Source organism: Pelophylax lessonae (assembly GCF_965119305.1).
Source record: "Pelophylax lessonae genome assembly, chromosome: 2".
In the NCBI taxonomy this organism is placed as follows: Eukaryota; Metazoa; Chordata; class Amphibia; order Anura; family Ranidae; genus Pelophylax; species Pelophylax lessonae.
In genome coordinates, this window is record NC_138769.1 from 161,728,166 (window position 1) to 161,756,149 (window position 27,984).

The 27,984-nt window shown below is 42.1% G+C and overlaps 1 protein-coding gene across 1 annotated transcript; it reads right to left on the reverse strand.

Moving 5' to 3' along the window:
- LOC309546640 (uncharacterized protein) lies at positions 1-27,774 on the reverse strand (the record flags this gene model as incomplete). Its single annotated transcript, XM_082246370.1, has 3 exons — positions 1-626; positions 5,806-5,907; positions 27,123-27,774. The coding sequence occupies 3 exons, from the start codon at positions 27,772-27,774 to the stop codon at positions 1-3; spliced, it is 1,380 nt and encodes a 459-aa protein (XP_082102496.1).
- Positions 27,775-27,984: the final 210 nt, after the last annotated feature.

The window sequence follows — 27,984 nt, forward strand, 5'->3', positions numbered from 1 at the left end:
TCAGCAAATACCTGTAGGTCGGACCATAATTAGTGATTGGGCGCAATCTCCAGCACACACATTTTTCCAGTAGATGTAGCTTTTGCCATTCAGCATGACAATGTAGCAGTTATCATACCACCAGCCACCATAGGATGCTGCACAGTTACTGGATGTGCGGTCCTGATCTTTATCCTTTGTAGAGAACTTCATGTTGTCATGGATAGTGTTTGAGTCAAATGTGGCAAGAAAGTCCCCTGCAGTGCCTGAGTACCTGCCTAAACGGAGTGTATATCCATTAACTTCTTTGTCAAGACTAAAGATATCATAATCGGCATGCCACTCCTTCTCTGCTTTGTCTTTTAGTAGGAATCGAACCATGTAGACCTTCTGAGAGGTGAGAAGGTGAATGTACTCATTGCCCAGCCAGTAATCCTGCATCACATTTCCAAAGCCATACTTGTAGGTGGTCCAGGATTCAAGCCATGTGAGTTCAGTTTTATATGAGTTCTTCTGAATTACAGTCCAACCCTTACCTTCCTCATCCACATGGCAGTAGACTACCAGTGGAGGTGATGTGTGGGGCTTGATTACATAAACCCCACTTGGACTGTCCTTCGGCAGCCTGTCACAATCCATGGGGAACCCTAAAAATATAAAAACATATACCTTGTGATGCACACATCACTGAAGTAGTACTACATGGCAGATAAGCAAGGTTTACAGGATGGGATAATACTTTCGCAATGAGAGTGAAGAAAAGTGATATTAAAGTTTTTATTTTTTTATTTTATTAAAATAACAAATATGTCATACTTACCTTACCTAATGGTTTTGCACAGAGCAGCCCCAATCCTTCGCTTCTCTGGTCCCTTGCCGGTGCTCCTGGCTTAAACCCCCCGCTAAGTTCCCCCATAGCAAGTGGTTTGTATGTGCTCACTTCTAAGCCTCGCTCAGTGTGTCCGCAACCAATGAGGCCCAAACAAACATCTCTTATTTCAGTGATCCTTCTTCTAGGGGCAGCAGCCCCAGGAGTCCTGAAATCCTTGATGAGGAAAGAACAATCTGCTCAGGCCTCCTGTCTATTTATCACCTCCCTAGCCACCTTCTGGATGCTCCCTTTCAGGGATTGGCTAGGGCATGATATTCAACCAATCATTTGAATCTCCCTCACTCCCACTATGCTCTGCAAGTTTTTTCCAGAGGCAAGGGGAAGCAATCAAGCTGTCACGTACCTGGTGATGAAGTCTGACGTGGAGAGAAAGGCGATCTCTTACACCTCTAGCTCAGTACCCCTGATAAGGTAATAGCAAGTACAAGAGTCTGGTGAAGGCGTTTGCAGATAAGAGGCCTGTGTGAACTTGGATGCAGGCTGGGACATGACACAGGACAGCAGTAGGCTCGAAGACAGTCAGCAGGCACTCGTGGCTGGCAGGTCACAGGCAGCAAGCACTCGGCAGGCCAGCAGGTGGCAGACTGAAGGAATGGCCTCCATGGGTTGGGCACAGTGCAGAGTCAGGCAAGCTGGGTCAGAAACTAGCAGGCATGTCAGGTACAGAGCAGCAGGCAGAAAAATAGTCAGGTTCAGCCTGGAGTTGAAAATATTAAGCAAATAGGCAGAAGGATCAGGCAGGGACATGGTCAAAGGGCAAGCCCGGGGTCGGTTCAGGCAGATTTCAAGCTTAGGCAGATGAATAGCAGAACAGCATTAGGAGATCAAGCATAGGAACAGGTAACAGGTAGCTGAATGTTGTAGACCATAAGGCAAGTTCCTAGTGCAGCAGAGGTGCTTATATAGCCCACTTGGCACCAATCAAGTGGCGGGCGTGCACGTCAGCGTGCACACGCATTCACGCATGTGCAGTTGTACGAGTGCCGTTTTGGCTAACAGGAATTCGTCATTTGTCCATTTTCATGCGCGCATGTACATTGGCGACTTAAAAATCATGCGATTTCCATTGTGACTTGATTTGACTTTGACACCATTTGATGTGATGTGATCATTTTGTTTGTGCTCTACAAAGTCCTTAGACATGTGCAGAATGGAACAATTTATTTAGTTTTGTTTGGTTTCTTTATTTTTTTAATGTATTTGAAATTTTCTGAATACTCGCATCAGTCGAAAATTGATTGGCCGATTCTAATTCTGTGTAAGGAATAGCTGATTGTTACGGAACGGGCCGGGAAGTCGGCTGCCGCATGCTTAACAGCCAATGTTCCTAATGTTGATGGGGACAAGGAGCCTCTTTCCCCACAACAGTGGCCGGTGGTTGTGGAGGTCTGCGTGCGGGGGGCTTATCGGAATCTGGAAGCCTCCTTTAACAACAGATCCCAGCCCCTCCTACTGTATGTGAATGAGTATGGTTCACCAAAAAGTGTAAAAAGTAAATAAAAACACAACACAAGTTTTTGAAAGATTATTTATTAAAAAAACAAAAATCAAAAGCAAAATGTCCCCCTCAGCATCATCAATCATGCCGCCCGCCGCCACCGCCGACCCGAAAAAAAGGAAAAACCTACGGCTCTGACGAAGGCACCCGCTGTGTGCCAGCTCTGCTGTGTGACAGCTCTTAAATAACTAAGGGGCATGGCCACCCAGTGATGAAACCGTATGGCAGCACCCCCTTGTGATGTCATCGACGGAGGGCATGCTGGGAAGGTGAAGTCACCGGGTGGCCCCGCCCGTTATGTATTTAAGAGCTGTCTTACATCGGAGCTCGCAGACAGCAGGAGCCTTCGTTGGGGCCAGAGGTTTTTCTTTTTTTGGGTCTGCAGTGGTGGCGGGTGGTGTGATCTACACCGGGGGACATTTTTTATATATCTTTATAAAACTGCCTACTGTCATTTTCTACATGTTACATTTTTCACCCCATACTCATTCACACGGGGGGGGGGGGGGGGAGTTGGATCTGTGGGCCCCCTTGTCCACATCAACAGAGCCCCCCTGCCCAAATGCACCCCCCCTTTCCTGACCTGCTGGGCTTTGTGCCTTGGATAAGAGTCTAGTATGGATTTTGGGGGGGACCCCACACAGTATTTTTTTTATTTGGCGTTTTTACTTTTTTTTTTTCATTGCCGGCATTCCTTTCACAAGTCACACACAAGTTGCACCCAAATCGCATCTATGTCATGCAGGTTAGACTTTCATGTGACGTTTAGGGGTTTACATTGAGGTCTTTCGACCTAAAGTCCCATGAAAGGCGGACCAAAGCAGTGCAGGAATTGCTTTGAAGTTGCTGCGACTTGAAGTCACACAGATATGAACCGTTATCATAGGGAAACATGGGGTGTGACTTGTAATGTGACTTTGGGGTCAAAAGTGGCATGACAAGTTTTACAAGTGTGAATGGGGCCTAAAACAATCAACAGCCACTCCACTCCATACAAGGGAACCAAAAGAAAAGACTAAATTTACCTAGCAGCCTAACTAGGATGACAATACAGTAATAAAATAACTTAAAATATATTAAAGCGACTGGCACCCAGTGTTTTCACCGTCCCCCAAATTTAGCCACAGACCCAACCCTAGGGTTAAATGTCAGCCCACTTTACCACTGGGGATCCCCCAATTGTCTCTAGGGGGTCAGGGGGTTGCTACACACAGATAAGTGACACATCCATGAAGTGCACAAATTTATCTTGTTATTTGACAAATGACCATCTGACCCTTTCAAGGACACAACATCTTGCTGATAGAAAGTGGAACACAAACAAGGAAAGCAAACTGACAGATCTAAACTTTTCCTTGCCTTTGCACAAGATGAAGAGTTTTTTTTATTTATGTCCGCCCACCCATTGGTGAGATTCAGTAGCTTCACTTTTGGCTTGAGCTCCACCATAACCGTAATTCTAACACGGTAAACAATACAATGAAAGTTTAACAGTAAAACAATTTGAATCACAATAAACAAAGTATAACTGTGTGATTGGGGGGGGGGGGGCATATGGGAGTCACAGCTCCCATGAACTAAGCCCAAGGCTATGAAACCTGGGCATAGATGGATCAAAATTTGGCCATTTCAGCAGGGACCAGCTGAGTTTTGACCTGTGTGTGTAGACCGTCATGTTCAACAGAAGTCAATCTTTGGACTATCAAAGGAGTTATCCTTAATCCCACAAATAATTTCAAAGTTTAGCAGAATTTCTGCAAAAAAAAAAAAAAAGTCAAACTAGTTTGGCCCAGTTTATGACATGGCCATATGTTATCAAGTTATTTGCTATGATTTGGGCATAAAATCCTAAATAGAATTTTAATTTAATGTAGTTTAATTAAAATTTAATTTTGTATCTGGTTTATCCAACAAGGTGTAGCAAAAAACAGGAACGATTGGTGAATTTCAGAAATCCAAAGCCACCATATTTAATTTAAGGCAAACACTAACAAAGAACTTCCCTGGTTGCTTCCCTTTGGTCTGTAAATTTAACATTCACAATGCTCTGTTTTATCTGTTCTTTATGTACAAAAAGTTTCCTGTTTCTTCTACCAGAAGTTCCCAAAACTTGTAAATTCCTGCAGTGAGCTGACAACACAATCATCTCTGCTGGACCGAAATCCCAAGGAATCTTATCAGCCCAGTGCAGATTACCACTGTGAACTACAAGACACCTCCCCAAGATGTTATGGTGATGTTCTATAATCCAAACCAGGAACAAGCAGCCTAGGGTGGCAATGGCCCTCCATAGATAGAGTACAGCGACTGAGCTTTATCATGCCAGGACATCGAGTGTGGTAATGGCAGGGACACCAAGTGACAATAAAGAGAACGAAAAAGACATTGAAGGCAACCACTGCAACCATAGTCTGGTAATGCATTATATTTTTCTTGGGTTTTGCTCTACCTCTAGTCAGAATAAGGTCCCTTTTACACAGGGCAGGCTCTGTTTAGATCAGCACGGGATCTGTCCATTCATCCCCTGCTGATTAGAGCAGAACGCACGTATGCGCAGGCTCTATTTAGATCAGCATGGGATCTGTCCATTGATCTCATGCTGATCAGAGCAGAACGGGCGTATGCGCAGGCTCTATTTAGATCAGCATGGGATCTGAACGGGCGTATGCAAGGTCCATGTCTGCTCTATGGGAGGTTGGGTGCAAACTGTCCGTTTACACCTGACTGCCCTCCGATTCAATGGATGGAGGGGGCAGATCCCCTTCTGTTTTTTGTGGACTGGATTGGAAGTAGGCAGGTTCACGGGGGTGAATGGAGGGCTTGATTAGGGCTACCTGAAAAACTGACAGGCAGACCTGATTGGACACATTGTGTGAAAGGGGCCTAAAGGCATATTCTAGCACAATGCTTCTAAAACACATTGGTATTAGACCAGCTATCTTCCTAATGAACCCCCAATTGAAGTTCAACTCTCTACCTAATTCCCAAATCTCCCTGCCAGAAAGCCATGCCCCCCAAACATGCAGCAAAAAGTTGAATTCCAACTGCCACCCGCCCAATGTTTAATATTAAATGGTGGACTCCAACTAGAGGAATGTTGATATCGTACCGTTATGTGACTACTTGTACCAATACTTGGTCAAATGCTGCACTCATCTCTACTGTGCACTGATTTTTGGCTTTAAAAAAAAAAAATCCAATTGGTTGCTATGTATTACCACCATTTTTTTAATACATTTTGCCTCACTGAATAGATATAATAATTAACTATCCTAGTTAATAAAAAAAATAGAGATACATCTTTAAAATGATTCTGTGATTTAAAATCACACAATTAATAGTAGTACACCAGTCTCATAATAATCTCAAAATAAACATATAGGACTATACTGTATATTGTTACTCATAGGTGCTGCAAAATGAGATAAAATCTCACCTTCTTGAAGTTTTACATTTGGAGGGTCATCAGCGGCTAATACTGAGGAAAGGTTCAGGATGCAGGCTGCCAGCGCCCAACATAGTGCTTCAAATCGCCAACCTAACCCAGTAAAGCAGGAGACATAATGAGAAAGGCAAATTACTATGACAATGATCACTGAGGAAACTTTGACAACAAAAGTAATGTAAACAATGTTGAAATCTACTACTTTCTCTGAGCTGTGTAATTGCAATAAACCGGGCACTGCTCAGGTGTAATATACATGCTGTTATATTCTCACCCATTGCCTTCTCTGAATATTTTACCCATAGACAGGAATTCAGTATTTATACAAAGATAATAATCTCCTCCCACACTCTGTGGATCAAAGCAAGAAGGTTCAAGCCACTGCAATCCCAGACTTACAAAGTCCATTATTTACCTAGAATGTTTATTGCTTTACTCAAGGTTCATGTTACCTGATATTTTGTCTCTTTCATGTATAATCTGTCTTTCTCTCCTACTAAGACTTACTTTGTACTTTGCGCCATGGCAGAGGATGTTTTTTTTTTTTATATATATTTTGTTATAATTTACAAATTTAATGAGCTGTTTTTACATACATTTTAATATATGATTGAGGAAGACTTTGCTGGATTTGTTTTCCTAACACAACTGCATGGATAAAACTATAAAATCTCAGTAGCAAATGCAATAAGATTTACAAGAACTTAGAACGTGTTTGTTTATATTCTCTTTCCTTTTTTTTTTGAATTTTTTTAGATAAGTAAATATAAACATGTTGCATATATTTCATATTTAAAAGCGTAACTCCATTTGAGAAAAAAACATTCCCCTCTGGGTGATCCCAGTACATTAAAAGGATTATAACAACCTTTGCTGCAGATTCCTACCTTTTGTGATTCTGAAGAAATCCCTGTGTGTTTGTCTGTGCCCATGTGGGAAAGAGTCTAATGGGAGTGGTTTCATAATTATCAATCAGCTGTGCACCTGCAGGATACTAATGAGGAAATCTGCTGGGCCTGCATGCCTTTAGACATGTTCCTATTGGGAGTATCTCACCAAAAACGACATTTGTGTTGCAGGGGATGCCAGAAATCTGACTTGTATCTCACAGGTACCGATACAGACTATGCCGCAATTTAATTCTTTTTACCCCAAGGGTGTAGATTGAATAGCGGAATAGAAAATATGATATCAAAAGGTGTATCTATCTCACACGTACAGACCCAGACTAGGCCCTGATTACTATTTTTTGTATCCTAAAGGCAGGATGAGGAGTAGGAGGAGTTCGGAACAGGCAGGAGGCAAACTGAAGCACCCTGCAATCCTCGGCGGTGTAAGATGTGCCCCAAAAATTGGAAAGGTGTATCTCACACGTATCGATACAGACTATGCCGCAATTTAATTCTTTTTACCCCAAGGGTGTAGATTGAATAGCGGAATAGAAAATATGATATCAAAAGGTGTATCTATCTCACACGTACAGACCCAGACTAGGCCCTGATTACTATTTTGATGTGATGGTTGCATTTGTTTTCCTTTTTAGCTTTAGTTTATTTTCACCTGGTGATCCAGCCAGTAAGTCTGTCTTTTTTCAACAGAACAAGCTCTCCTGCAGATGTAGCTGTGCTCCTTCATCCAGAGATCCTGAGTGTAAGCACAGGAAGTGTGTTATTGGTCAGATCAACAGGTGAAAAGAGAAGGGAAAAAAACCCTAAAAAAAGAAAACGAATGCGGTCACCACATCTAATGTTTGGTAAGCTGGAATATATTACATTTTTGGTTTAATACCGCTTTAAGCATACTTGGGCAAAATGAGACCCCAGGGCCATATCCGGCCCTTTGGCTGTCCCTATCCAGCCTTCGATGCCTTCATTGTCAGCATGCCTCTTCGAGCCTGTCAGTTTCCTTGGCCCCACTGAACTCAATGGGCAAATTTGACTAGCAGTGGCTCTTGTTAAACTTTGCACCTTGAATAAATATGCCACAGTCGCAAAGCAAAGCATTGTAGGCACAGCATGTGAACAGCCCCGTCTGGCTGGTATTGTACAGTTCAGTTGGGCGACCAAGGGGCAGTAAAACCTTGGCTCTGCCATCTATTTTTTACCATCCCCGACCTGTCTGAAAGAGACCTATTTCATGACCTATTTCATACCGATAATCCCTAGTACCAGGTGTTTTTTCTCTTTACAAGTTTATATACTTTGGCCTGGCCATACATGGTTTAAATCTCCTGCTGAACCAACTGAGATTTGAACCATTAATGGGCAGGCATAATGTACAAAGTTGATTGATCAATTAATTTGGGTACAACCAGCTTGCCGGATTCTCTTGCGATTATAGCTATTGGCTGCCAAAGCCACTGTCTTCTCCTGGCAGAGACGGCTCCCCCCCCCCCCCCCCAGGAGCAGACAATTGCTCTGCATTAGGGATTTCCCTGTCAGCCCTATCTGTGTTGATGGGGGAATTGTGTAAATTTCTTTCCTGCAACCTGTGATTGCAGGAAATATATTTGCACTGTGTATGGCCTGCCTTACAGGCATTCCCAAATCCACAATTAATATTGAGTATGATTAAGGCTAATTCTCTGTGACAATCCCAATTTTCTCATGTGGCCCCTTGGGAAAATGAATCGCCCACCCCTGGCTTTAACGATAACTACTAATCCGCTACGCAAACTGTGTGCATTTTAAAAGAAAAGTGAAGAAATGTTCATGCAAATCTTTTGCAATTTACAGCTTAAACTTTGGTCATTTCACCTTGAAAATGAGTTGGTGACAATGCAACTATGATAATATATCTTACCAACTATAAATTATCCTATAGATAAGCCAAACCTATAGATAAGCCAAACTGAGTACAAATTGTTGTGAAAAAGTATATAGTAAAATTCTACCTAAGCAAGGTAACAATACAATTATCTAATATATTATCAGAAGTAATATAAAAATCAAAATAAAAGTTACTGTATTGCTTAAAGCAGTATTGTACCCAAAAGAAAACATTTTTTAAATTGCAACTTACCATTTCTTAGATGTGATGGCTGCATGTATGCATGCATTTTATTTTTTAGGTTTTCCTTCTTTTCACCTGGTAATCCAGCCAGTAAGTCTGTCTTTTTTCAACAGAACAAGCTCTCCTGCAGATGCAGGTGTCTCAGTACTCCTTCACAGGAAGTGTGTTACTGGTCAGATCAACAGGTGAAAACAGAAGGGAAAAAAAAACTAAAAAAGGAAAACGAATGCAGTCACCACATCTAATGTTTGGTAAGCTGAAATAAATTAAATTTTTGGTTTTATATTCAATACCGCTTTAAGCATACTTGGGGAACCTGAGGCCCCAGGGCCATATTCAGCCCTTTGACTGTCCCTCTCCAGCCCTCTATGTCTTCATTTTCAGCACACCTCTCCTTGCTGAAGAAGCTGACAGGTTTAGAGATGCATGCTGACAGATGTCAGTGTAGAGAGTTGCAAGAACTGGAAGGAGAGAGCCTGAGGAGCTGAACAGTAGAGTGGGGAGGCTCAGTTCTTGCAGTAAAGCATTGCACTTCCACTACACTGCTAGCCAGCCAAGTTCTTCTTGTGTTAGTGCCTGTGCATTGCAATCCCCAGGATTCATGAGCTGTTCTTCACTCCAGGTCAGGATATACAGAAATCCCTCCTGTACTGCTCTTTCTCCTTCCAATCACAGTGCTTTTCAGAGGGCATTGGAAGTCAGCGAGGAGGTGATATGTGGCCTCCTCACCACTAGGGATGATCGAACTTTTCAAAAGTTCGGTTCGGCCAGAACATCCGAACTTCCCGGTTCGGCCCGGATTTCAGAACCCCATTGAAATCAATGGGACCCGAACTTCGGTAATCAACAAACACAATTTTGAAGCCCTAAAACCCAATAAATGCCCCTAAAAAGTGCCTAGGGTTCTGGGTCATACCCCAGGGAATATTAATCACACAAAAAAAAGTTCTTAAAAATTGTCATTTTTGATAGAGAGCCAATTATTGGAAAAAAAAATAAAAAAAATAAAAAAATGTCTTTGGATTTAGTATCTGGGGTGTCTAAAAAGTGTACCTGTGAAGTTTCAGCGCTGTAGCATGTCCAGAACCATAAAAAAAAAAGATAGTTTGTATTAGAACACTTATAGCACAGGATAGTGGCTTCTCGCTTTTCACACCTTGACGGTTTAGTAGCAAGCGTTTTTTTGGGCATTTTTTGGGTTCTTTTGAGGCAGGAAAAACATCTGAACTTGTGTATACGGGTATATATACCACTATACATAAGTTCAGATGTTTTGCCTGCCTCTAAAGAACCCAAAAAATGCCCAAAAAAACGCCTGCTACTAAACCGGCAAGGTGTGAAAAGAGTGAAGCCATATTACAGTTCTATAATTGCACTAATACAAATTATCTTTTTATTCTGGTTCTGGACATGCTACAGAGCTGAAACTTCACAGGTACACCTTTTAGACCCCCCAGACACAATATCACAGAAAAAAAGTTCTTACAAATTGTCATTTTTGATAGATTTTTGATAGAGAGCGAATTATTGAAAAAAAAAAAAAAATTAAAAAAAAAAAAAATTATTTGGATTGAGTGTCTGGGGGGGGGGGGGGTCTAAAAAGTGTACCTGTGAAGTTTCAGCTCTGCAGCATGTCCAGAACCATAAAAAAAAGATTGTTTGTATTAGAACACTTATAGCACAGGATAGTGGCTTCTCGCTTTTCACACCTTGCCGGTTTAGTAGCAAGCGTTTTTTTGGGCATTTTTTGGGTTCTTTGGAGTCAGGAAAAACATCTGAACTTGTGTATAGTGGTATATATACCACTATACACAAGTTCAGATGTTTTGCCTGCCTCCAAAGAACCCAAAAAAATGCCCAAGCATATATTTCTGCTACTATCACACCCATATATGTCTAGGTGTGTATATACATATAAGTATGTGTGTATATATACCCGTATACACAAGTTCAGATGTTTTGCCTGCCTCCAAAAACCTCAAAAAAATGCCTGCAACAACACACCTGGGCGTTTTTTTTTTGGAGCTAGCGTTTTTTTGGGCATTTTTTTGGGTTCTTTGAAGGCAGGCAAAACATCTGAACTTGTGTATAGTGGTACACTTTTTAGACCCCCCAGACACTAAATCCAAAGAAATTTTATTTTTTAAAATTTTTTCAATAATTGGCTCTCTATCAAAAATGACAATTTTTAAGAACTTTTTTTTTTGTGTGATTTTGTGTCTGTGGGTCTAAAAGGTGTACCTGTGAAGTTTCAGCTCTGTAGCATGTCCAGAACCATAAAAAAAAAGATAATTTGTATTAGTGCAATTATAGAACAGGTTAGTGGCTTCTCGCTTTTCACACCTTGCCAGTTTAGTAGCAGGCGTTTTTTGGGCATTTTTTTGGGTTCTTTAGAGGCAGGCAAAACATCTGAACTTGTGTATAGTGGTATATATACCCGTATACACAAGTTCAGATGTTTTGCCTGCCTCCAAAAACCCCAAAAAAATGCCTGCAACAACACACCTGGGCGTTTTTTTTTTTTTTTTTTGACGCTAGCGTTTTTTGGGCATTTTTTTGGGTTCTTTGGAGGCAGGCAAAACATCTGAACTTGTGTATAGTGGTGTATATACACACATACTTATATGTATATACACACCTAGACATATATAGGTGTGATAGGAGCGTAACTGTATCTGTGTTGATTATTTCATTAGCGCAAGTAGTTTTTTCTGCTCCTTTCACACCTATATATGTGCAGGTGTATATATACAGACGTGTGTGTATATATACCCCCTATACACATGTTCAGATGTCATGCCTGACTCCAAACATGTGCTCAAAAAATCACTATAGACGCCTGCAGCCAAAAAGAATGCTGACGGCGGTGAAGCCATATTACTGCAGCGAAAGTGACTTGAGAGAAACTATCTTTTCTCTATAGCGGTCACCCTGATATGGAAGGGTTTGGTCACCCTGCCATAGCAGTCACTGTCAGTTCACCCTACACTACATTACGGTCACCCTGATATGGAAGGGTTTGGTCACCCTGCCATAGCAGTCAGTGTCAGTTCATCCTACACTACATTACGGATACCCTGACACTTCACACTTTCCCTACAGAAACTAAATTTTTGAAGCTAACTAAAGTGCAAAAGAGCACTCTGACTACACTAGATATCCCTTTCCTCACACTAATAAATGGTAAATGACACTTTTAAAGTAAAATTAACAGAACTGCTTCCACTCTCTTCCATGTCCTGTATAACAATGCTAGGAATTTGGCGGGGGCTATCTTATATACTGGGGGGCGTATTCACTAATGATTGGCCTAGGGACCCCCTAGTCACTCCAATCACATTCCTAGCATTCTCCTGCCCCTCAATTGGCTTTTGATAATGGTTCTGGTCCAATCACGGGCTTTTAAAGCCCATTTCCTGAACCATTGCATTTTGGTCGGTTCTGGTTGCCGAATTCCGAACTTTTCATGCAAAAAGTTCTAATTTCGGCCGAACCTCGAACACCCAATGTTCGGGCCGAACCGATGGTCGACCCGAACCGTTCGATCATCCCTACTCACCACCTGTTTTAACCCAAACATGATGTTGTGACGTGGCCCCACTAAACTCAATAGGAGATGGACTTCCAGACAGACACGTATTGTGTCTACATCACCTTGGACAGGACCCATTGGCCTTTTTTTGGTATTCCTTGAGGGCAGCTGCTACGGCCAGGACTTGGGAGATATTCCTTTTTCTTTAACCTACTGTGGAATTCGCTGTTCTGCATAGAGTTTTTCAATAGTTTATTTAATGTTAATATACATACAGCTTTCATCAAGCTAGCCCTATTATTAGGGCCTGTATCTGTGCTGCACCTCGGGTAAAACAGGCACTCAGGATATAACATCTTTGTATATAACTGTGCATGTACATCCAGCAATATTAGAACACTGTGTTCAGACCTATTCCCTGACGAAGGAATTTTTACTGAAACGTGTTGGCAATAGTGAGAACATCAGGTTGAATCCCATGTTGCTCACCCACTGAACCAGTGATATATATGTATTCATACAGATGGTTTCCCATATTTGTTCTTATTGATGTCTATTGTGATTTTATCCTATTGGTAATAAATATCATGTTTTTACTTTAATACTATCTATTTATTGATTGCCTACAAAGTCCCACCCTGGGGGTATTTTCTTTCCATATTCCATTACCTGGGATGTGGCAGTCAGTCCTTTGGACTACTTTCACACTAGCTCTTTATTCTATTGTTTGTCACTAAACTCAATAAGCTAGTTTGACAAGCAGTGCCACTTGTCAAACTCTGCACCCCAAATTAAAAATGGCACAACCACGGAGCAAAGTTTTGCGGCCGCAGAATGTGAACAGCCCCATTATTGTACAGTTCAGTTGGGTGACTGAGGGGCAGTAAAACCTTGGCTCTGCCACCTGTTTTTACCATCCCAGACTGCCTGTCTGAAGGAGAGCTATTTCATGACCTATTTCATACCTATAATCCCTAGTGCCAAGTGTTTGTTTTTTTTACATTTTACATGCTTTTGTACTTACAGATCTTCCCAAGTCCAAAATTAATATTGGGTAGGCTAAAAGAGGAAGTAAACCCATTTAAAAAATGTGGAAAAAAAAACCTGTAAAGACAAAGGCATATTGAGCTAGTATGCATCGCATACTAGCTCAATATTTGGTAAGTACATTATGAAGTACTTACCAAAAAATGAATCCCCCCTCAGTGCCGACATGTCCGGCCCTCCTGCTTCCTGGATCTCGTCCTCCCACCATCTGATTGGCTGGGGGCACGATTACATTACTCCTGCGCATGCGCGTGGGAGCCGCCGTTCATGGCACTGGTATCTGAAGGAACGGCACAGGTGGCCGTTCCTTCAGAGCACATGCGGCGATGACGTCATCGGCTGCATGCACTGTAAATTACCTCCTAAACTGTGCAAGTTTAGGAGATATTTATAGCACCTACAGTATAGGTAAGCCACAATGTAGGCTTACCTATAGGTAAATGTAAACAAAAGGGGTTTACAACCTCTTTAAGGCTGACTCTCCAGAACAGTCCCAGTTTCTCATGTGGCCCTTTGGGAAAATGGCTTTAAAGGTAACTAATCATCCACTATGCATACTCTGTGCATATCAAAGAAAAGTGCAAAATTGTTCATGCAAATCTTCTGTAATTTACAGCTTAAACTATGGTCCCTGCACCTTGGAAATCAGTTGGCGACAATGCAATGATGTATTGAGTTATTAAAATATTCTGTGTGTAAATTAGGTCTTGGGGCTCATTCACATGGGTGCTGAGGCCTGTCTTTTTTAAAATGTGGCTATTGCTGTGTGCAGGCAGCCTATGATACACTATGGGGATGCAGCAGCGGTATGAACATAGCTTCAGGTTCTCATTTGACAGGCGTGTGGATGCAGGTGTATGGCCCCCGAACATTGACAGTGTGCATTCGGAATCACTCACCCACACCTATTAACTTAGGACCTAAGGCTGTGTTTATAAAGCCACTGAATCCTCATAGAGTAACAGACACTCCCACTGCATAAACAGCTCATTCACACTGAATGGGCCAGAGAACTTATGTGAATTAGCCCTTAATTTTTAAAATTATATTTTTACAATTTGTAAAGTTATATTTTCTAATTTTTAAAATGATGTCTAGAATTTTTTAACATTGTTTTTCTAATTTGTTAAAAATATTTTTTTACATTTTTGTTAAAATAAATTTAATTTTTAAATTTGTGTCTTGTTTTTTTTTAAACAATTTTTAACATTTATTTTTTACAATTTTTTTTTATTTTTTTACATCTTTTACAATCTTTTTTTTTACAACGCTTTTAAGGGGGGCTTTGAGGAGATATCACGGGTCTAAACAGACCTTTGAGACAGAGAAAGGAATTGACAACACAGATTCCTTTCTTCAACACAATTCCTTTCTTCAGCTACACTCAAGATAAATGAGGCTCCTGCTAATTCATAAACGAAAGCATAGCAAATACAGTTTGAAAACAGGAGTGATCAGTACCGATGACTCACTTTGTCCATTCAAAAGAGAAAGGGGCTGGTAAATACCATATATCGGCCCCTTCCTCTGCTCTCGATCCTGACACATGCAGCAGCAGTACCGCAGGAAGGCACGTGGACAGGGGGGCACACAAAGGTATCAGAGGCAGGCAGAACAGGAAGGGGATCGGTGCGGGGGAAGCAATTACAGGAATGATGCCCTGTGCCTCTTCCTGCAGCAGCTGAAAGCCAGCAGAAGAGAGACCACCTGCAGAAATCCGCACAGCGCATCCTTCTGTCATTACAACCTTTTTTGCGCTGTGTATTAGCACTTTCGATTTAAAAAAAAAAAAAACATATTTTTTCACCAAAATATTTTTTTGAACAGCAGCACTTTTGGTTTGTTTACTAGATAATTTATCTATAGCACAGAACACCTTTTTTGTTTTATTGTTATCCTTCTGTAATTGCCCATCCACCCTACTTCACTGATTTCCCCTTCTGTTCAGGCCCCCCTGTGTACCCGGTAAGGCTTTTTTCTCAGAGAATAGGTGCGGAAACTCCCCCAGTTTGAGTCACTTCTTGCCTCCACCTCCTACCCACCTCTGAGCACTGTTTCTTGGTTCCACCCCTTACCCACCTCCCAGTATTGCCCCTTTTAGAGAATACAGAACCAAGTATCATTTTGTGGTGCTAAGCAACTTGTATAGAATCTGTTATGCCACTCTGCTACCCGGCCAAGTTCTTAGAGCGTGTTAGAGCCTGCACAGTGTGAACCCCAGAATTATGCACAGCTGTTCTTCATTCCAGGTCAGGATCTACAGAAAACCTTTCTGTACTGATCTATCAGGAATCATGAATAAGACTGACACAGAAAATGCAGTAAAATCACACCTTTAATGTAATGGTAAAAAATGGTACAGAACAGGAATGGTAGTCAAAACATAAGCTAGGGGTCGGAAGCTAAAATGGGAAGTCAGAAGAGCCAGTGATCAGGAAACCATAAATCAGCATATTCGGAGGCAGAGGAACAGGATCAGGAACCAGAAGGGACATCAGCCAGGCAAAGTCTTTCACAGGAACGCAGCAGAGAAACTCCATATATGTTGTATCAATTCTTTTCAGTGAACTGGATGAATTGATTCATTTGACTGAACTGATTAATTTGAAACAGTTCACCACTGACTCAGTAGGAGAGCTGGTCTGGTAATATGGTCCAAGATTGAGAAAGCTCAGCCCCTCCCTGCAACCAATCAGATGACTCCAGTCTCCAGAAAAGTTACTGAGTGAAAGAATCATGAGCCTCAGTTAGAACACAGTACACTGAAAGAATCAGTACAACAATACACTTAATCAATGATCAGGCTCTATTCAAACCATAGTGTTCCGGATTGCGATTCTAGCCATGATCCTGAATCGCTGCAAAACGTGGGATGCGCTTGCAATCCCCATTACTTTCAATGGCACCCTAATCGCGGCGCGATTTTGCCATGATTAACGCCTGGTGGTTATCGTTAAAATCGCGAAAACAGAATGTGGGATGCCTGTCGCCCGAAAGAAGTTCTAGGACTTCTTTTGGGCGACAGGTATCCCGCGTTTTTGTTTGTGTGATATTACAGCGATTCGTCGGGTGACAATCACAGCAATATAGCACCGCAATTGAGGCGCCATTAAAAGTAATGGGGATCGCAAGCGCATCCCGTGTTTTACGGCGATTCAGATTCTCAGGCAGAATCGTGCCAATTCCGCCCACGATCTGGAATGCCATGGTGTGAACGAAGCCTTAAAGCGTAATTCCACTTTTATTGAGAAAAAAACATTCCCCTCTGGGTGATCTATGTAGATTGCAGGGATTTTTAACAAACTTTGTTGCAGATTCCTACCTTTTGTTATTCTGATGAAATCCCTGTTTGTTCCTTTGTGCCTCTGTGCTGAGTGGGTCTAATGGGAGTGTTTTCATAATTATTTTCAGCTGAGGCAGCTGCTGGGCTCTGATGAGGAAATCTGCTGGGCCTGCATCCCTTTAGACGTGTTCCATTTGGGAGTATCTCACCAAAAATGACATTTTAGTTGCAGGAGATTCCTGAAATCTGACTTGTATCTTAGTGCAGACTTCTGGGAAAAGTGGTGAGCCAATCACACAAGCAGGAAATTATGTTTCTGGGGTGTGGTCAGTACACATTCTGTGTACAGAACACCTCCAGATTGCCATATTGCATTTTCAGAAAATTACAGAGCTGCAGATTGAAAAGGAAAGATCATTTTTAATAGCATTCAATTACAATATAATTTGTGTCACAATTGTATACCCTATATTGTTTTTTTTTTCTTTATTTGCTATTCTTTTCCCCACAAAAGTGGAGTTACCCTTTAAAGACAGCGGGAAGGCAGAGTCTGAATGAGAGGAGATCTTCATTCAGATTAATTCATTCACGCTATGTTTTAAAAAGTGAGGTTTTTTTTTAATTAAACAGTAAAGAAACCCTTATGGTACACTTTGTAATAGTTATAACACAGAACAATATCATCTGATTGATTACAAAACTGATTATACTGATCAAAAAAGGAAATGGTTAAATACTCCATAGGCGACGATTTAAAAGCCTGTACAGGACATCAGTTTAGAATTAACCATAAATAATGTTTCTAGAATTATTGGTCTCACTCTGTTTGTGGCGACAGCTAACATGTGAAGCAATCATCGTTTATGTACACGTGTATGCCCTACACAAGGTTTATTTACATGCAGATATCAGGGTCGGTGGGGATGGTTTTGGTTTTAATTTTTTTATTTTTTTGTTATCACTTTTTTATTTTTTTGACTTAGCAAGGATCTCCCTACCTTCTGTGAATCACAGTTTTCCAATTCACATTATTTAATAAGGTTGAGTCAGATTCAGAGCTTCAAGTGAACCGAAGAATCGATTCATGAATCGGTTAATTTCAATGAGTAGTTCAAATTAAACCGATTCACAAAAAAAAACAAAACAAACTTCCCATCACTAATATATTGACCAGGCGAAGGCAGGAAGCTGTGCAGAGAAGCTGTGCAGAGATGACGTGCCTGCAACCGGAAGTGATGAGCGGGGCCGGTGCAGGGCATTGTGGGACCAAAGAGGACACCAAAGAGGATGCCCTGGCTTCAGCTGCCCACACCTGAGATGGCAACGCTGGACAAGACATTTTCAAGGTAAGTTTTTCTTCTAAAAGGTAAGTGCAACCTGGGACAGTTCAGAGGCTATCCATTCTGAAATGCACTAGCCCTGACTGTCCTGGGGGTATTTTTATCGAAAACATTTTTTTGAGGAACTCCGCTTTAAATAGCCAGCAGGGGCTGGCTGTAAACGGGACTGACAAGTACATAATGATAACCAGGTGAGCCACTGAGGAAACAATGAGTGCTGACAGTTATCCGACAGCTGAGCAGCCTGAGCACAGAGAAGAGAGCTTCTGCGAGCCCAGCCCTGACATGATCTCAAGCTCTCTCTTTCCAGTCATTGCATTTCAAAGGTCATTTGACAGGCAGTGAGGAGGTATTATATTATCTCCTCACTGCCTGATTTAACCCAAACATTATATTATGGCACGCCCACATTGAACTCAAAGAGCAAGTTTGAAAAGCAGCACTGCTTGTCAAACTTTGCACATTGAACTAAAAATGCCACAGCCGTGAAGCAAAGTTTCGCAGCCACAGTATGTGAACAGCCCTGTGCAAAATTAATGAGTAGGATTAAGTTTGGTCTTCCACAACAGTCCTAGTTTCTCATGTGGCCCCTTGGGATAAAGACTTTAGGGCTCCATTCACATACTGGCACATCAGATCGTGAGCAGAATCGCCACGATTCTGCCCGAGATCCCAAATCATTAAAAATTGCGGGACGCCGCGCAATTCCAATGACTTGCAATGGCACCCAAAACACGGCGTGATTTTTCTGCGATTGTTGCCTGATGAATCACGGTAAAATCGCGCAAACAGAATCACGGTATGACTGTCGCCCAAAAGACGTTCTTGTACTTTTTTGGGGCGACAGGCATCCCGCGATTCTGTTTACGTGATTTTACAATCACGGTAATGACGCCGCATTTGGGGTGCTATTGCAAGTTACAGGAATCGCATGGGCGTCACGCGATTTGCAATGATTCACGGTGATTTTGCCCACGATCCGATACGCCAGTATGTAAATGGAGCCTTAAGATAACTACTCATCTGCTATGGAAACTGTGTGCATATCAAAGAAAATGCAGAAAAGTTTGTGCAAATCTTCTGCAGCTTACAGCTTAAACTTTGGTCATTTCACCTTAAAAATCATTTGGCCTCCAATGCAACTATGATAATATATCTTACAAAATATAAGTTATCTCTTAGATAAGCCATACTTTAGTGAGTCAAAATTGTTGCGAAATATGTTTACAGTAAAATTCTGCCTAAGCAAGGTAAAATTTAAATAATCTCATACTGTATCTTATCAGAAGTAATGTGCAAAATAAATATCAAAGTTCCTGTATTGCTTAATAAGCAGTAATAAACCGTAAAACAAATATTTATTATATTGCAGCTTACCAAGTCTTAGATGTTGTGGCTGCATTCATTTTCTTTTTCAGACTTTTTTTCTTCTATTTTCATCTGGTGATCCAGCCAGTAAGTCTGTGCTTTTTCAAAAGAACAAACTCACCAGCAGAATGTATCAGTTTACATGGTTGAGACAAATCATTTACCACTGGCAGAGGTGGTTACACTGATCAGCTTTTATTTATTCATGTAAAACCTTTATTCCAAAAAGAAAGGAGGTGTGTTACTGGCCAGATCGCCAAAAAGCATAAAAAGTGCAACTAATACTGCCACCACATCTAATGTTTGGTATATTGCAATATATTACATTTTCGGTTTTGAGTTTAATACCACTTTAAAATGTAAGTGAACCCAATGCAGCAGATTTCGTTTATACAATCAACTATACTTCTCATAAAAATTACTATTTCTAAAAACTGATATAATGCACACATTGCCGTGGTTATTTGATGTTCCATTTCTTCAGGATCAACCAGGTATTTACCAACACTCAGAGCATGCATAATGGATAGCTTATACAGACAAGTAGATACCATAGTTTTACAATGACCAAAATTAAAATTTAGGTTTAGTGACATTTTAGGTTGAATATATATTTTTTTGTATTTCGTTACAACAATATTCTCTACATAATAAGAAAATATGTAGTAGCAACAGTGTTCAGGTACATTTTGGGAAGCAGAGGTCCTGTCTCCGTTGACGTCCGCTTTAGGAGGAAACGCGTCAGAGAGGAGCGCCGCATCGTCATCATCAGTTGCCGCGGACCGCACTGCAGGCGGCCACGGCTCCTCGGTTACCGGTTTAGATCTCTGAATGATCGTTAGCAAGACAACCAATGTAAGTGCATCCTTTATTGTTCTCAATAAATGTCAGAGGTACTGCACCATGGTTTCGTTTTTGCTTTTGTGAGATTCTTGGGGAGACTTCACCTGTAGCAGCAGAGAGGTACTGCCCAGAGCGTTGGCAATCAGGAGTGTGGAGAGGCACCAAGATAGGAGTACGGTTAAAGCCCTGCTATCCTGGAATCTGGTAAGAGGCTGAACCTTCCACCCAGGTTTTTCATTTCCCTTCCTGAATGTACCATACGTCTGAGCTGACAATACGCCCTTACATCTTTCTTTTCTGGTAAGGGGCCAGTCCCTTATTCGGTGGTGGAACACAGTTACACCTGACAAGCTTTAGTGGAATCTTCCTTCGGGATCCTACTACACCTTTGTTCTGAACATAATTTGGGACTTTATGCACCTACCTTTTTCTTTTGTGTACACGTTTTTGTAGTGGTGATTACATTTATTTGAGTGTCACTATTCCTTTGAGAATTCACTGTTGGTGTACCTATGTGTACATTTTCACTCAGCTTTTGAGTTTCAGTCAGCACTGTTTATTTATTCACCTTCGTATCTATATGTTTTTATACATGAGTGTATACCTCACCTTTTTCACGTTTGTATACACAGTTCATTGTACATCAATCCTACACACATCACAGGAGTGTGATTGATACTTATTATAGTGTTGAAATCCACTCTCTGACTTGTGAAAACCATTAATTTAGCGCACCTGATTTTCTATACACAATTTCACCCCCATTTGGTTCTAAGGTTGCAGCTTTATTTTTCACTAGATCCTGCGCACCAATTATTTCATACACAAGTAGATACCATAGTTTTACAATGACCAAAATTAAAATTTAGGTTTAGTGACATTTTAGGTTGAATATATATTTTTTTGTATTTCGTTACAACAATATTCTCTACATAATAAGAGTAAGAGAACAATCTTGTCCATATAAGAAAATATGTAGTAGGAACAGTGTTCAGGTACATTTTGGAAGCAGAGGTCCCCATATGTATCCCAATATGGGAATGAGAATATGCCATCATAGAGAACAAAAATGTATCTTAGGCTGGGTTCACACTTAAATCGGATGCGGCTCACAGCAGGGATCTGGTGCGTCCCTGTTTTCCATTTCAGGGATGAATTAGGGCCCACATTTTTGCCTGAATTCAGACCTGAAATGGAGCCAAAGACACACAGGACCCCTGTGCAATCTGCTCCACAGCCACCACGGAGATGTGTAAACTGGCTCCATTGAGAGCCGCCCATACTCTCCTGTTATGCGAATTGGATGTGGGGAAAACCGCATCCAATTTGCACTAGTGTGAACCCAGCCTTAAAGAAGACATGTTAAATATACTGAAAATTTAAGCCATAATAAACCTAAATAAAACAAAAGAGATAGGGAAGTAGGGGAGTTGAGAGGGAAAGGAGAATGGGGTGAAGCTGGGTAAGCTAGGTAAAAAAAAAGAAAAAAAAGAAATAAAACCTTGTGCTTAAAGAGTGAAAAAGGAAGCAATAAAAACTTTTTGTATAAATGGGGTCCTACCCACATCTGCAGAGGAGTGAGGTGGAAGACGATAATGCAGGAGATAGTGAACCCATAGAGAATTAGGTGGAAATCAAGTTTTTCAGAGTGTGAGAAGCAGAATAATGCATCCAAATGAGCCATAGAGTTTTAAATGTATCCCAAGTGTCTGATTCTCTTGCCAGGAGTTCCTCCATCAACATAATGTTCTTTATGATATCCACCAAGAGGGTCAAGGGAGGGATGGAAGGGGATTTCCAAAATCTGAATAAAAGCTGTCAGGCAGCTGAGAGAGAAAAATTGTAACAAACTTGTTTTTTTTGAGACCTTAAGGACCCCTGTAAGATAGATAATAGTCCAATTTTTGACGATGGAGTGAGAGGCTCATCGTAGATCCCATTGTATACCCAAAACATCTTACTCCATAAAGGAGAGAGCGTGTCACACTCCCACCATCTGTGCAAGTATGTTTCCCTACCTTTCTTTACAATGTCAACAGCAGTCTGGAGTTGTAAGAAATATATTAGTGACACTTTAACTTTCCCTTCACAAACAAACTCCACAAACAAAAGTGTAACCTGGATTGTAGATGGGACGGCAGGAAGGAGTTTGTTTGTAAACATGACTACCCTTTAATAATTTTTTTTTTTTTTAATAAATAAATATATAAATAAATAAATAAATAAATAAGGCACTTGGACACTTCGTTGGATGGAAAAGGCCGCGGCTTATTTTATTAGCTGGTACAAACTTTAAATACTCAACCAACAATATTTTCTTTAACATATTCAAATACAACCAACCCAGTCATGAACAACTCGGGTTGTACAAGAATAAAATTATCATTAATTTTAGCAATTATCCAAAACACCATTCATAAAACATAACTTACACAACAAAAAACGTCCCCCTCTGATACAGAGGTGACCCAACCAGACTAATATTGTAAGCCGCGACAAACCTAAAGGGAGGGAGGGAGGGGAAAAGCAGGTGAGGATTTTTGAAGAGATTGAGCTGTGAGGGCTCGGGCGGACCATTAAATAGCCCCCCTTCTGAGGTAACCTTCCTCCCATAGGAGGGAGAGTGTGGGCGTGGATAGGGGCTCATTCGCTGGAACCACTACTCTAACTAAAAACTGCCTAGTTACTGCATCTAGTTTTGCCCAGCTACACCTGAGGCGGGAAAACCTGAGCAGGAAAGCCAGGAAAACAAGCCTCAGGGTCAAAAGTTCACTAACCCCTGACATGGCTTACCAGTATAACCCATATTAAAATGGCCTGACTAATGCTAACTACCTTACTCTCACCCTTCCACCATCCCATAAGAAAGGGGGGCTTATATTAGCCCCCTTTCTCATATGGGACGGCAGGAAGGAGTTTGTTTGTAAACATGACTACCCTTTAATAATTTTTTTTTTTTTTTTAATAAATAAATATATAAATAAATAAATAAATAAATAAGGCACTCGGACACTTCGTTGGATGGAAAAGGCCGCGGCTTATTTTATTAGCTGGTACAAACTTTAAATACTCAACCAACAATATTTTCTTTAACATATTCAAATACAACCAACCCAGTCATGAACAACTCGGGTTGTACAAGAATAAAATTATCATTAATTTTAGCAATTATCCACCAGACAGGCGATCCTCATCGCCTGTCACCACACCCCGAAGCGCGGCCAGTTCTATCATAGTACCAAGGTTGGCGTTGAAAATGTCCAACCCAATGTTTGAAAGGTGGACCCCATCGTCCCTGTAAAGATCACGGATGCCACCCTCCAAGTCCGAGTGCCTATATGACAAAATATCGCCCTGAAGCAAAAGTTTTTCCAAAGCTTTATTGACCCTCTTTCTGACTCTGCCTAAAACCTTAAGGTAACCAGCAGACCACACCAATCTTTGAATTATTTCTGAAAAAACTATGACCGTACCAGGCAAGGTCTGCTGCACCCGGAGTAGGTCATCCCGGATCTGAAAAATCAAACTAAGAGTCTTCACACTGCCCACATCGTTACCACACAGATGTACTACCAAAATGTCAGGGGGGGGGGGCGGTTGACAAGTAACCCATCTAAAGTAGCCAATAACTCCACCCACCGCATACCCCTCTTACTAAACCAAAATAACTGAAATCTGTTTCCATCCAGGCCAAGATGATCTGAGTAAATCCTCCTCTTTGCTCTCAGGTGAGCCCAGTGCACGAAGGAGTGCCCCACTATCCAAACTCGTAGCCGATTACCTGGAAGGATCAAAAACAAGATTATGGCGAACATAAGAAGTATAGCAGTCAGACTTCCATCTCCCCAATCCCTTAATCTGACCAACCTCTAAACCCGACCTGGAGGCCTCAGTTGCTGCCCCAATTCTAAAAGAGTGGGAGGAAATTTTTAATGTACCCCATCCAAGCACATTTAAACATTTTTGCAGCACAGCATTGAACTGAAACTTAGTAAGGACTTTACCATCCCCATGAACTAGAAACATACCGGTATGAGGAGGTCTAATATTCAAAAACTCTGAGACTAGGAAAACTGGGCACACAGGGGAACCTTGAAACCTATTTAAATGACACCAATGCCCGACGCCTGCTTGATCCGTTTTTGATTTGCGCAAAAATATGCTCAGCCTGTCAATATAACAATGAACGTCCTCTAATCTTAAACCAGAACCTCGAACAGCGGATACTGGTATAAGTTCAGATATTCGCAAGGCGGCAAAAAATAGTAATGAAAAAGCAGCCTTGAATAACGAAACTTCGTGGGTTGAGTAGCATACCCCGGACAAAGCATCACAAAGTTTGATTAAAATGTCTAAAGTGATAGGACGTCTCTGATCCGCAAATGAATTGGATTTCTTGTAACCCTTCATCGCCTGGCGTACCGAAAAAAAACGAGGAGCAGGCCGGGAGGCCCTGCAACCTAACAAAAAATGACACTCCTGCTAAAATTTTTCCAATATGAGCCCAGGAATACTTTTTTCTAAACAATGACTTTAGGAAAAGAAGAACCAGCTCCTCATAGCCACATAGTAAAGGCTGCTTGGTAACCCGACCAAGAACTATGCGCCAAGGACTTCTCTACACACTCCGTCACCAACTCTAGACCAGGTCCCAGAGGTGAGCCGGGCATGGGGTACCCACGAGGTCCGCGTCTGGGAGCAGCTGAAAAAACGTTTGCACCTGAAAGCGAGACAGAGAGTCCGCCAGATCATTGTCCTTACCTGGGACATACGATGCCTTAAGGCCCGTACACACGTACCGATCGTCGGCATACAAACGTCGGTGGACGAAGGATCTGCCGATTGTACGCGTGTTAGTATGGTGCCTCCGACAGATGTCTGCGCACAATCCGCGGACAAAAGTCTTTCTTGCAAACATGAAAATATTTGTATGCCGACACCAGAACGGACGATTGTTCGCCTGTCAGTACACAATTCGGCCGACAGACCGCAGATTTGCAAGACTGGGCATGCTCAGAAAATAGAAAACACAGGGAAAGTTAACCATTACATGACATCACTTCTGCAGTCGGCGGACAAAATTCTTGTGCTGTCCTTGTGCTGTCTTTGCACTTTTCAGCAGACACCGACATCCCGGGGAGAAAAGAGGAACATTTGTAAGCCGACCATCGGTACGTGTGTACGGGGCTTTAATCCAGATATTAAAGGTTAAGCATTTAAAAACCAGATGCCTCAGCAACGCAATGACCGGCGGAGATCTCGAGGTCAGACAATTAATTGCGTATAAAACGCCCTTATTGTCTGTCCTTACCAAAATCCGATGATTACTAAAAAATTCCCCCCATAGCTCCAGGGCCACCACGATAGGAAACAGTTCCAGTAATACCACATTTTTAACAAGTTTTAAACGTTTCCACCGTTCGCACCAACGCTCCGCGCACCAGTGCGTACGCCAGATGGCAGCGAAACCAACTGAACCCGCAGCGTCAGTGCGAAGAAGGAAATCCTTGTCCAGGACAAAATCTGATTGCCAAACTGCTTTACCATTGAAATGCAGTAAGAACTGAAGCCAAACCATTAAGTCTGCCCTCATCTCATGTGACACTCTGACATGGGCCGAGGGGGACTTCAGACCAGAAACAGCAAGATACAACCTTCTAGAGAAGGCCTTGCCCACAGGGATTACCCGTGAGGCAAAGGCCAACAACCCCAATAAGGACTGCATCTCTTTGAGGCAAACTTTCTTTTTCCTGATGACTAAAATTAACATACCTCTTAATTTTCGTATCTTGTCAGCCGGCAATCTGAACTCCATCTGGACCGTATCGATGGTGATTCCTAAAAATTCTAAACATGTGCATGGCCAAACAGTTTTTTCAGACGCTAAAGGAACCCCAAACGACTTGCAGAGCATGCAAAAGGTTCTAAGAAGAAATTCACAGTCGGATGTACCAACCGTCCCCATAAACAGGAAATCATCCAGATAATGCATCACCTTGGATGACCCCGTCACCTGTTGTAGCACCCATTCCAAAAAAGTTGAAAAGCACTCGAAGTAGTAGCATGACAGGGAACAGCCCATGGGCAGGCACCTGTCAAAATAAAATTTGTCTTCAAAAAATATACCCAAAGAATTAAAGCAGGATGGATGCAGGGGCAACAGCCGAAAAGCTGACTTAATGTCCGCTTTTGCAAGCAATGCACCTTTACCTAAAGTTTTAATAATCACCAGCGCGTCCTCAAATGTTGCATATGAAACAGACGCATCATCAGCATCAATCTCCTCATTCAAGGAAGCACCCCTGGGATAAGAGAGGTGATGTATTAGTCTAAAGGAATTCGGCTCCTTCTTTTGGACAATCCCAATGGGAGATATTCTGAAATTCCTAAAGGGGGGGTAAGAGAAAGGACCCACAAACCGACCTTCAGAGATTTCTTTATTTATCTTTTCCTGAACAACATCAGACATGTTAGTAACCGACTTTAAATTCTGAACAATTGTACAACCTAACCCAGAAAAACGCGGAAGGCGAAAGCCAAACTTGAAACCGTCAGTTAGTAGCTCCGCCTTCCACCGGTCTAGGTACACCCGTAACCACGGGAGCAGTTCTGACACTTTCACCGGCGTTGGGGCCTTTTGGAAAACTTCCTTGCTGGGCCCCGGCCATTCTCCTAAAGCACTTTGCGACTGGATGTGCTCCAGCGCAAAATGCACACTCGTGCCGGTATTTACACGTACCCGGCCATCGACACTGCGAGTCGTTAAAACTGAAACATATCCCCCGCTTATAGGCTGGGGTACCTGCCACCTGCTGGGGAGGGACGGAAGGCACCCTAGGCTGAAAGGGCCGCCTTTGTGGCACAAATAAATCAAGCCACAAACCTACATCTTTAGTACCCCATTTAAGACTAGGGTGCACTGCCATTTTCTGCCTGAAAGCCATGTCGTAGTTAAACCACGCTACTCCTCCAAAGCTTTTATAAGCCTCTAGGATTATTTCTATATGGTGAAATAATCCAACGCTTTTAGCAGGGAACTTCTCACAAAGGACAGAGGAGTAAATGCAGAATGTCTGCAACCAATTAAATATGGTTTTAGGCACAAATCTCTTTCTGTCCTCCTCTTCCTTCCTATCCACTTTTGTCATGAACTCCCTAGAGGAGGGTAGCAATGATAAAAGATCAACGTATACACCCTGCCAGATCTTTTCTTTTAAGGCATCAGGTAGGTGGAAACCCAAAGGGGAGACCTCACACGGCATTGATTCCTTCAGAAAACTTTCGGGCAGGTTCTGGGTCTGAGCTACAGAAAATACACTGTTGTCCCTAGTGGCGCCACTAGGTGGCAGCCAGACGTCACAAACGGCTGGAGTAACCTCTACAGGCTTCTGAACCTGTACAGTTTGTACACATTTTTTAAACAGATCAAAAATGACAGAATCAGACAGTACAATAGACTCACCACCCTGCGTGGGCTGATGGCCATGGGGGCTGGGATCCTCCTGCTCTGGTCCCGCTGCATGATGCTCCTGCATCACCGTGCTGGGAAGACATCCTCCGACCTGGGGAGAAGCTGCGCTCTGCTGGACAGCCGGCGCCCATCCGCCAGTCTGGGGTCCCGATGCCGACAAGGGGGGCGGCATGAAGCCCGCCGACGAGCTCCGATTCCTGACGCCCGCATCCTCGTCCGGTCCATCCTCCTCCGCTCTTCCGAATCTTCCGACCGCGGAGCGCCGTCCAGCTGA